Source organism: Protopterus annectens, chromosome 15.part0 (assembly GCF_019279795.1).
Source record: "Protopterus annectens isolate FY-2018-M chromosome 15.part0, PAN1.0, whole genome shotgun sequence".
NCBI lineage: Eukaryota > Metazoa > Chordata > Ceratodontiformes > Protopteridae > Protopterus > Protopterus annectens.
In genome coordinates, this window is record NC_056749.1 from 268,801,259 (window position 1) to 268,813,982 (window position 12,724).

At 39.1% G+C, this 12,724-nt stretch overlaps 1 protein-coding gene across 5 annotated transcripts in view; it reads right to left on the reverse strand.

Annotated features, from left to right (window-relative positions):
* NSDHL (NAD(P) dependent steroid dehydrogenase-like) overlaps positions 1-12,724 on the reverse strand; it is a 276,923-nt gene that overhangs the window by 38,482 nt on the left and 225,717 nt on the right. For all 5 annotated transcript variants that reach the window (XM_044057023.1, XM_044057026.1, XM_044057022.1 and 2 more), the window contains exon 7: positions 5,066-5,168. In XM_044057023.1, the coding sequence (XP_043912958.1) occupies positions 5,066-5,168 (103 nt within the window). The remainder of the gene's footprint in view (positions 1-5,065; positions 5,169-12,724) is intronic.

Genomic DNA, 12,724 nt, shown 5'->3' on the forward strand with positions numbered 1-12,724 from the left:
TGACGTGCATTATGATACAATATATTATTTCAATCAGAATTTAATCACAATGCACTGCCATCATCTTAAATAGGTTATTGTATTTAACTTGCTGGGTGTTTTTGTATATTTTTTTCACATCTTTACCAAAGAAGGCTAGTTTATAGTACCTATTGCTCATTTGCTTAGGGAAGTACTTTGTCAATTGCACTCTAGGTGCAATCCTTTTTCGTCACTTCTAGTTGAGATATATAAACAATGCATACCCCTCTCTAACTAATTTGTTAAGAACTGCATACAGTGACATATCAGAATATTTTGTCTTGTTGCTTTTATGCAAGTTTACATCTAATGGGATGGGTACATGACATGTAAACATCTCACATGTCCTTGAGAGTTTTATTTTATTCAACATATATCACAGGAATACACTGTTCATTATTTTATGAATCGCTTTTTCAGCATTGTTTGTTTCCAGTCGTCATTCCCTTTGTATTGGTATTAGTATAATTCCTTATACATTGTTTTTGGCTTTTGATGATGTTTGTGCTTCAAGTGCCTTAGTACTGGACAATTTGGTCATAGTACTACCCCGTCTTTTTACTTATCCTTGTGTGTGTTCTTTGGCCCTCTGCTTCTTAACTGCCCCTCTATTTTGGATTAGCACATTATTCTTTTCTTTGAGAATTTTCTCAGGGGACGACATTCTTGGGAGCTCAGTTTTACCATCTTAGCGATCACCAGAATTGGTGGATTTTCTTGGATTGGTTATATAGACATCACATTTGGCTCAGACATACACAATTTATTGTCATGGATGTTAATAATATGGTCAAAGGACTTTGTGCAGACAAAGATGACATACAGATCTTTGGGATTACATCCCACAGGGGGTCTTCTACCGATGGAACAACTGCTCCAGTTGACGATTGTGATATGTTATTCACTGAATTTGCTAAAAAAATCAAGATACTAAGATCTAACATATGGCATTCTAGATTATTCAAAGCATACAAACATCAGAATATATCTCCCAGAGGCCTCAGAACCAAGGTGCAACCATTGGTTGGCAAACCGGATGAGGTACTCATGAAAGAGTGGATTGCTGCACAACAGGATTCGGCTATGAGGTTTGTGGATATTCTTTCTTCCTATTATGACAGAACAATTCAAGCCAATATTTGTGATGTGCAAAAACTGAGTGAGGAGCTAAAATCTTATGAGAGTCAACCTGCCTTTTCTGGATTGTTGAATAAACTATCCAAGGAAATGTCGGGCTCTGAGAGAATTCTCAAAGAAAAGAAACTAAAGAAATTTTCAAGGTGTATGGAAGATTACCAAAGGGGTAAACCCTTTGAGCTTCATAAAGGGGTACGTTTTGCAGAGGGTACAAAGAATTTCACACATGCACGTAAGAAACAACCCAGATCCATTCTTAAGAGGGGTTCATCACCCAGCAGAAGTTCAGGGGATGAATCGTCCACCACGGACACCGAATCCATTCAATTGTCAGATTCACCCACTCCTAAACGGTTATGTAACATGAGTCGCCCTTTAGGCGTAGACACAGGGGAGGACACAAGCATAAAAACACTGGAAGAACTGTTCTTATCAATAGTCAAATGAACACCAACAATTTAAATGTACACAACATTTCTGATTATGTATTAACATCAATGGAAGAACACTTGTTAAATAAAGGACTTGGTTTTATTCCAGGTTTTTTTGTTGACGAAAGTACATTTGTATTTGATGTCATGAATTTTTGCAGAAAGTTAAATCTTAAAATATTTTTTGATCAACAGGACACTATTCAAAGATCTACTGACTTTAAATTTCTACCATCTAAATTTTGTCCTCCAATGGATAAACATGTAGGTATATTTCAGAATGCGGTTATTGAGGATTTACATCAGCAGTTGGGTACTGGGTATAGCATCAGAAACAATCTCAACACCAATGAACAACAGGCTCTTACTAATCTCAAAAATAATACTGACATCACCATCATTCCTGCAGACAAGGGTGGGGCCCATTGTGGTAATGAACTCCAGTTATTACTGGGCTGAAGGTTTAAGACAAGTGTCCAACACTCAGCACTATATACATATGCCCATTGACCCCACGCCGAATTTCAAAAAAGAAATTGATGATTTTTTGCAACTTGCAGTTGATGAAGGCATTATCAGTACCAAATCCAAATATCATCTCACTGTTCAGGACCCAGCCAAGCAATACCTATACTTACTACCCAAGATTCATAAATCATATTCCACACCTCCAGGGAGACCTATAGTGTCAGGCATTGGTTCATTGACCGAACCTCTGTCCGCCTTTTTGACTCAATATCTGAAACCACTGCTACGTTATTTTAGGGCCAGACTACAGGACACCATGGAATTTCTTCAGATTGTTTCGGAATCACAACTAGATGAGCATTGGATGATGTGTACCTTAGACGTTACATCATTATATACCAGTATACCACATTGGGCAGGTCGAACAGCACTTGAATATTGGTTACAGAAGATCAACGTATATAGTCCTGGATTCAACACCCTATTGATTTGCATGGCGGAACACGTTCTTACCAAGAACGTGTTTTACTTCAAAGGCAATTGTTACTGGCTGATACAGGGTACTGCCATGGGTGCGTCTTTCGCACCCATTTATGCAGACCTCTTTATGGGATACGTAGAAGATCAAATAATATACAATGAATTGCACAACCTATATCTGCCAGATATGGACATCTGGAGATGTTATCTGGACGATTGCTGGTTAGTTTGGAAGGGAGGATCTGAATATCTTCAGGAATTTGTTGAATATCTGAACAGCAATAAATGGGGTGTTAGATTCAGTCAATTTTGACACACACGAAATGGACTTTTTGGATGTACACCTATCCAGAGAAACAGATAACACTCTACATACCACAGTACATAGAAAATATCCACAATACAACAGTTTACTACATGCTTCTAGTTTATATCCGAAACCCATCATCAAGAACATACCCAAATCACAGTTCATCAGAATTAAGAGAATTTGTTCATCCAACCTTGATCTTCATTGTTGTCAGGATGATCTGTCTAACAGGTTTACACAGAGGGGTTATCATATTTCGGACATTCACTCAGCAGTTAACATGACTGCCAACTTGTCCAGAGATTCCCTGTTATGTTACAAATCCAAGGCTGTTGAATCACCTGATCAGACACCCAGACTAGTCACCACTTTTGGCAGAAATACTTAACTACAAGACATAATCAATCATCATTGGAACATACTTACCAACAACAAACATCTAGCAAAATGGCTTGACGACAGATGTCTGTTTTCTTATAGGAAAGGCAAAAATTTGGGATCACACTTTTCGCATTTCAAAAAAATCACTTCAGAGCAACCCTCCATGATACAGACCACCATTTCAGGTGAGAAATTAACAGGTTGCCACCCTTGTGGTCACTGTGCCTTTTGCAAATTTGTTTTAACAACAAAAGAATTTACCAGTAAAAATACAGGTAAGATTTATGACATCAAACACTTTGCCAACTGCAGCACGGACTGGGTGATTTATTTAGCTACATGCACTTGCAGGGCTTTTTACATTGGACAAACATCCAGACAATTTTGCATTCGCATATCTGAACATTTAGGTGATATCAGAAATGCTAGACCCACCAATGCATTATACAAACATTCTATTATACACAAAACTGCCCAATTTTCATTTATTTGCATTGACAAAATTGTTGGCAACAGAATGTACAAAACAGGATGGCATAAAATATTGGACAGCAAAGAAACCAAATGGATAGTCAAATTAGGTGGCTTATTCCCACCAGGTCTTAATGACAAACTATAATGAATTATTCTGTTGTTATTTACACAGTATTTCAACTTTTTTATATTGTATATAAATTGATTGTTTGGCCATTGTTTATGGTTACACATTATATATACTTCATGTTTGTCACCAGGTTTACCAGCATTTACATGGTATGTTTCATTATTTTATTAATGTTGGTTGTTTTTTGTAATATAGTTCCCTGATATTATATCTTTGAGACATTTTCACTGTCATATGTCACTTTATTTTGATGATTTAAATGCTTGTGGCTATATTTACATATTCAGGAAGTGATGTCAGATCACCTTATTTAAATTTTCTATATATTTGACTCTTCTGAATTTTTTCAAATCAGCCACTGAAGAAAGCTTGTTGCTGAAACCGGTCTGGTTCCTAAATAAATTCATGTTTGCTATTCATGCTCAGGGTGCTGGATTCATTTTGTAATTTAAAAATATTAAAAGAGCTCCTAGTACTTAAAACAGGTGTGACAAACTCAATAAAAAGAATGGTATAGTGTACACCACTATCTGTTCAGAGGTGTAAACACTGGCTCTAGTTGATTTGGTCACACTGACTAATGTTGATATGACACCCGGACCCCCATGTAAAAATGGGGAAAAAAGGGCTGCTGATGATGATGAAGAGGAGGAGGATGAAGGGAGTATTTTATTATTCTGGGCGTTCCAGCAGGTGAAATAGGATTATTTAAATTATCAAAAACTATATTAAAACCTGTAAAAGACAGAAAAGGCATACCAAGTAGCTGCTGTACAAGTGTTTTTAAATTTACCAATTACTAGTGTGATCGATAAAGACAGAAAGCCCTAGAGATGGTGCTATAGCAGAATGCACAAGGTGTGTGTGTGTGTGTGTGTGTGTGTGTGTGTGTGTGTGTGTGTGTGATCGATAAAGACAGAAAGCCCTAGAGATGGTGCTATAGCAGAATGCACAAGGTGTGTGTGTGTGTGTGTGTGTGTGTGTGTGTGTGTGTGTGTGTGTGTGTGTGTGTGTGTCTGTTACACTTAGTAACAGTGTCATAGTTGGATATAAAATGTATGAGAAGCCGAGTACATATCATCCTCAATTACAGCAAGAAGCATGGGAGAAAAAATCATATACGATAGTGTAACAGTGTAATTAGCAGCAGGCAGTTTGAGATCAGAAAATATTAATAACAAAATGTGGCAGTGTAACATTTTCCTACTACACGTGCCAGTAAGGTAATGTTACCTTTCCACATAAAGGCGAATCCTTCTGTAGGTGTTCTGCTGCAAGTATGTGTCCATGTACTACATTATCTACATAGGTAAAATCAACCAGATTCTTCCCATTTCTGCAAAACAAAAAAATCACACTTGAGGAACAGCCAATGCAACTAACTCAATATTTGGATTCTTAAAAAAACAGACCTAGATAAATGTTTTAAGAAAATGCAATATTCCATACATAGTTTTAGTAAAAAATTAGGTTGTCTAATTTTAAAGATACTGACAAAATAGCCAAAAAGAAATCTACATCCTTCCAGAATGTTCTTCATCAGTTACCAGTTAAAGTTTAAACCAGCGTCATATTTATTTATGTTTACCTGGGTGGAGCACTGATCAGAAATGACCAACTGCAGGTTCAGCCTGGGTTGCACAGTACAATAAAAACAAATATAATAACCAGTGCTGAAACACATAAATGTATCAATACATGCTGAGACAATAATGTCACTGGAAAAAGAAGAGGCATTACATATAATCAATCACACATCACTGGGGAAAGAACTGGCATTACATAACATTACTGCAAAAAGAAATGGAGTTACATAATAGAGGATTAAACAAATAATTGTATATAACGGAGTCAAATTACATTGCAAATAATCATACAGAGCACCAGCCAGCATTCACTACTAGGGTTATAAAAGACCTTAAGAGTTCTCTGCCACAACTTCCTGATGCTCTTGTTACATTTTAAAATGACATGATACACAAATACAGTATAACAGTATAAATGGAGAGAAATGTAAGACATCCCAGGAGCGTAGCTGGAAGTTTACAAGTTCAAAGGCAGATAAAATTATATGGGAATTGGCCTAATGTAAATTTCCTGCATATTAGAGACAAGTTGGCAGAAAATGAATCTCACTTTCCCCCCCAAACTAAACACTGACTAATCCCAAAGTTCAAGATGAAGTTTGCTACAGTGCTTAATTTCCTAAGCACTTGACAAAAACAAAAAAGCCTCAGATATATAATGACATGCAAAAATAATAATCAAAACAAACTCAAAAATGAAGAAAACTTGAAGCAGCTTCTTGGGGCAGAGAAATTAAGTCCTTACTGTGACCCATACATCTCATGTTCCACTACTGGCAAAGGTGCTGGGCAGGCCATGTGACGGGAAGGTTAGAGTGAGTGACCAACATTAGCTCACCCATCCTGGGCTCTCTGCAATAAATATCAGTGTTAAGAGCCTAGTAGGCTCCAAGTTGCAAACAAGTGTACTGCTCAGATGCTGCACATGCACAGAAGTGCACATGTACCTAATGATGCCACAATTCGAACTGAGCTCACAAAGGCTGCTGTGGAGAGGTAGTGATTGCTAGGAAACACTTCCTGGCAGCAACACAATGCTGCACCAGTGTTCTTGATCTCCTCTCTGATTCCAAATGTGGGGTCAGGTTGAGCCTAGGGTAGGCTATGGCAGGTTCCAGTAGACCCGGTGAATGTGGACAGAGGAACTGGTGGCAGCAGTTGATGGTCAGCTGTGGGGAAAGTGGAAGAAAAAAAATTAAGTAAATTTACAAACAACTCTCTTGTAAATATGGTTACACAATAACTCCTAAGCTCAGTCAGACATTCCCAGTCAACAAATATCAATTAAATAAATATATAAACAAACGGTAGCATTACAATGCAACAACCACTACAAATGGTAAATCTAAGTCCCAATATGGTATGCTCATCTTCAGCCGATGTTCTGTTGACTGGCCCTAACATGTTTAATCAATAGTCAATGACTGATGATTCAAACACTGCAAAAACAAACCACATCTGAAAACAAATCAGACATGAGAACTGAGAAAGTAAAAAAGTTCTCCATTAACAGCTACTCACAGAATATAAACGTATGCAACATTCAGAAAAACACTAAAAACCAGCAAAAGAGGAGTCACAAATGCTGCCTGTAAGCAGTCAAAATGTTTCCTGTTACAAAGAAGTAATAACCACACTGCACCAGTTTATGTTCCACAAAGCACTGGCCATACGAAATCCCTTTAAACTCCAGTCAGAACCTCCAGAGAGAATGCCAAGTGGATATCCTCAAACAAAAAAAGTGCACATTACAAGAGAGCAGCAACAGTGGCAGAATAAGTACATCCAAAAGAACAGTGCATAAAATATCCCTGCAAACTGAATATAACAGTGCTACAATGGCTGGCAACCACCCACTGCCATTGCTGTATATTTCACTTGCTCAAAAAATAATGAAGATGAACTTATCAAAACAGAACGTACCCAATTTGTCTTCTGTGCTGTACCGGTGATAAATGTTATGCAAATCATATTCAATCTTAAAAACAAATAATATAATGCAGAAGTTGAATCACAAGAACTAAGTAAAAAGAAAGACACAGAGCTGCTGCAAAATATAGAGTTTAGTTACTCCAGTACTGCACTTTGAAAAAAGCCTACATACTAGATTCACACATACAGCTGCACATTAAGTTACAACAGTTAGATAAATGAGAACACAGTAGTTTATTCTAATATTTGTTGGGGGCAAGGCCCTTCAGTCCCATACCATCTGTACTTACAAATTCTAAACTCCATGCCCACGCTACCTTGGAGAAAGCGTATATGTGTGTGTATGTGTATAGATATTATATATATATATATATATATATATATATATATATAGAGAGAGAGAGAGGATATATATATATATATATATATATATATATATATATATATATATATATATGATAGATAGATACACACACACACACACACACACACACACACACACACACACACACACACACAGTCTCAGTTGTCCAAACACACCTTTCACATACAGAGCAGTATCTAGCAAATTAGCACACGCCTGTGCGGTGTCTACAATGACTTTCATATCCCCTTTATATGCTTCTTTAAGAGTCTCTCAGGAATTCCTTTTCAAGTTACTCAAAGCAATCTGCCCATCATAGCTAGAGCTGTTATAATAATGCCCCATCTCAGACAGACCTGATGTCCTCCTTAAAGACAATGTGAAATGTTGCTACAGCCTTACTGCCTAGTAGAATAAAGGCACTATAGAGGACAACAGTCTGTATAAAGTCAAACGTGTACAGCAGGAAACTGGGATAGTAATTAACTATCATAACTCAAAAAAATTACAAATTCTTACTAGCACAATTATATACTTTTGTGGCAGGCCAGAAAGGATAGTCATTGTCTCAAGACTAAGTTCTGCAAATATAGAGAATACAACCCACACATTACCATCAGACTATAAGAAGGAGTCTTGCAGAAGTTCAGTACATGGGAGAAATGCCAATTAATTCACCATTTTTGATAAGTAACAGATCAGTAGACTATTATAATGGAATAACCCAGTTCTGCTCCTAGACTGTGCACCTAAATTGTACTATTTTTAGAAATGTGTGCAAAGAAATCCAGACCTCGGTTTCACAGATTTCCTGTGTAGTTACATTTATAAAGGCTGTTGAGGTAATAACTGTTCTGGTTGAATGCCATTTGATGACTCCTTTCAGTCATGCCACATTTTTTTCTTAACAGAAAGAAATATTGACAAGGTTTGTTTCATAACTGGAAGTCATGGTTTTCCTCATAAAAAGAGGCAAACAAATGGTCTTTCTTACTGATGTGTTTTGCCCTGCTGATGTATTGCAGAATGCAGCAATCTTAACTATCGTCTTACAATGGGTAAAAGACTGGAAGTCAGACTGACAACTTATGGTGGAAAAAGAAATGGTCTTTGTCACAAATTAAGGATCAGTCCTACAGCTGACAATGCCAAGTGAAACATCGTATAAATGTGGTCTGCAAATGTCACCAAAAAGGAACAATCACCATCCTGTTTTTTTGCTAGGGAACTAAAACTATTGCTGAAAATCGGCCAGTTTTACCTGTGCTTTCTGTTTAAATGTAGTTAGTACACAAAGGTGAATTTTAAATACAATTACAACTGCAGCAACACTTTACTTCAGCAAGAAAACTATGATGTTACAACAGAGTTCCGTTATGGTAATAATATTTAGGGGTAGGTGGTTTTACCACATTAAATGAACTGCCAAACTGTTTTTTTCTCCAACAGACAGGCAGGCATCCTAAAGTAGACTAAGGGAATAATATAAAAAAATAAATAAATAAAAACTAAGATTTTCAGCTGTTCAGAGTCTGTATAAAAGGCAATGATCATGGATGTAACGAGTATGAAACAGTCTCAGATACCCAGATTTGTGTTTCTAAAGCACTTGTACTGCAACAATGTTTATCCAGAAGTGGCTTAATTAAAATGAATAAATGGGCAGTAGAGGCTACAAAATTAAGAAACACAGCAATCTAAAAGCCTAGCCTTAGGGCCCTTACAAGCCTAGCCAAGTTTTTACCCTTATTTCCACAATCAACACCTATTTCCGCTGTCCAAGAGGGATCCAAGTAGAACCCCCTGGGTGAATTTACAGTCATGCATCCAAATGTCCAGATTGCATTTGAAGAGGGCCAATGAGGTGCTCTTTATGACATGAAGTGGAAGTCTGTTCCAAAGGTGTGATAACCTCTGGGAGACAAATCTGACCCTCCAGCAGGTGATTATGTCACATACCAGGTTAAGGTCTTTAGGGCGAGTAACTTGTGTACCATTTGACTTTCAGATATGAAGTATTTCCAATAATGCAGGGTCAGAAACTGCCTTATATGCAAGGCAGAGATCACCTCTGAGTAGTCTGTATGAAACGGAATAAAGTGACAGTGATTTCATAGGTTTGTATTAGGATAATGGCTCTGGAGCCTTTACAAGCCTAGCCCATAGAAGTGCCCTGGCATCGTGCCGCCCGACGTTAGTTCCCAGTGCCTCTATCAAGTAGAGCCTCTGGAGTGATCCCCCGAGGTGAACTTTCCATTACCCATCCCCTCATCTAGATTTCTCTTGAAGAGGGACAGGGAGGTGCTCTGCTTGACATGTACGGAAAGTCTATTCCAGAGCATGGGCACACTCTGGATGAGGAACCTGTCTCTCCAGCATGTTCTGTTGATTGTGGTAATGAGGTTGAGGTATCTGGAGCATGTGGTGCGAAGGAATTCGGATTTCTTTAGATGTAGCACTTCTAACAGAGCTGGGTCAGAGATTGCTTTGCAAGTCAAGCAGAGATCACCTCTAAGTAGGCGATATGAGACAAAGCATAGCTGGAGTCTTTTGAGTCTGTCCATGTAGGACATGTGTTTAATGCCTAGGATCCTCTTCGTGAGGTACTTCTGTGACCTCTCCAGCTGTTGCAGGTGTCTAGGGAGGTACATGCCAAACGGGGCATTATACTCAATGATTGGTCTAGTGAGGGAAGAGTAGAGAGAGAGAGACGATGACCTCTTCTTCCTGGATGTAAACCCCTTGGTAATATGTGCCACATAAAAGGATGTTCTGACCACAGTGGCAATGTGGTGGTCGAAGGACAGGTTGCTGTCAACCTGCATCCCCAGATCTCTTATAAAGCCTTCTGTGTTCAGTGGGCTCCCATCGATGTGGCAATTAGTGGGAACTAAGTTTTCACCAAAGAGGATGACAATGCAATTTTTGGCGTTAAGCTTAAGGCCATGGTTTTGATGTGTTCCTATTAACCTGATCAAACATTTAGGTTAGTGAATACCTACATGTCAATCTGGTAATAGCGAAGGCAAAAAAATGCTAACGTCTGATTTAACACAGGGAAAGAATTCCCTTGGCCGTTATGCGGATTTTGCCCCTTTCCCCACTGTAGAGCCATCTTGGAGTTGATATATTTATTTAGGGGGTGTGTGGGGGGCACATACCCCCCACTTCATTTTGATTTAATTTTTTTTTTTTTTTTTTGCAGCCGAGGGAATTCATTCCCTACATTAAATCGTCCATTCGCGGTTTTAATTTTTTCGATATTACCAGGTCAACATTTAGGTATTCGCTAACCTAGACATTCGATCGGGTAATATAGCTGTGGTTTTGACACCAGCCATTGGTCTCAGTGAGGCCTTTCTGTTGGATGTCAGCATCACTTGGGGAGCTAATAATGGCTTCCAGCTTGCAGTCGTCTGCAAACTTGGTCAGCCAGAGTCCCTTTGTATTGGCCTGGACTTCTGAGAAGTAGATGCCGAACAGGAGAGGACCCAGGACTGATCCCTCTAGGACTCCACTCGTGACTGGTCAGCAGTCTGCCTTGGAGTCTGCTACTTTCAAACTGTGTTCTATCTATGAGCCAATTTGCAACCCACCTAGTGATATAGGGGTTGATGCCTAGTTTGGTGAGTTTATCAATAATTCTCCGAGTGAGGAATGGTATCAAAGGCCTTGGCCAGATCGAGGAAGGCTGTATGCACTGCTTCATTCACAGCCCTGGTGACTGACTCAGAGAAATCAACCAGGTTGAGCAGGCATGCTCTCCCTTTCACAAAGCCAAATTGCATGGGGTCTAGAGTTTGGAGATTTCCTATATCTTTGTTAATCAGGTCCATGATTATGTGGTCCATAGCTTTACATATCAGACTCATTAGGATAATGGGGTGATAATTCCCAAGGTCTGTAGTCGCTCCCCCTTTATGGAGAGGGATGACTGTAGCAGTGCGCCATTCAGTAGGGACAAAGCCTGAGGTGAGGCTGTGACTGAATAGGGCACACAGATGTGGTGTCAGTTTGCTTCATAGTTCATGTAGAACACAGCCAGGGATATTATCTGGTCCCATGGAAGCTGTATTCTTGGCCTTGGACAATGCAGTTTTAGCCTGTGCTGCAATAATGCTGGGTGCCTGGTATTCTTCCAGTATTGTGATTGGTCCTTTAAGGGGAAGAGAGGGGTAAAGTTGGCACTGAATCTGTCGGACAGTATGTTGCAATTATCTGTTGGCTCAGTATAGGAAGTACCATTGTGCAGTAACTCAGAGCAAATCCGGGTATTGCTGTGGAGGTTCTTGATATAACTATAGAAGGCTTTGTGATTATTTTTAGTGTCTGCCACAGTTCTGCCTTCATAGCTGGCTTTGGAGGATTTCATGAGGGATCTCAACTTTTTGTTGAGGCTAATAAGGGAGTTTTTCCAGTCTTGGGACTTCACCTTTTTCTGCAACAGTTTCTTCCTTCTGTTGTAGAGTTTATTAATGGCAGGGGACCACCAGATTGGCTTCCTTTTTTTGGAGGAGAGCATCTTGGTTCTGTTGGGTATGGCTAGTTCCATGCATTTATGTACATGTTCATATAGTGCACTGGTTTATGATTCAGCAGTCATGCAGCTATTTTCCATTGGCATGGGTGATGTGAAGTTAGCCACCTCTGTTTTTAGGAACCCAAAAGTCAGCTTTGGAGAAGATTTTCAAGGTAGTTACCTTTGCGGGGGTGTGGGTGAGATGTGGATTTCCATGGTAATTAGTTTATGGTTGGATCTGACCAGGGAGGGATTGACTATTGGTGTAGAGCAACGGTCGCCCATGTTAGTAATAACCAGATCCAGGATGTTGTTTCCTCTAGTGGGGTTAGAATGAGCTGGTCCAGGGCATTGGAAATGATGAATTCCAGGAAGCGTTGTACCTGAAGTATCTCAGATGCTTTATGCTGGGCTACTAGTCTGGAGGTGTGCATATCCTTTATGAATATGGAGACACCACCGCCTTTGGAGCTACAGTCCATGTTTCGGGG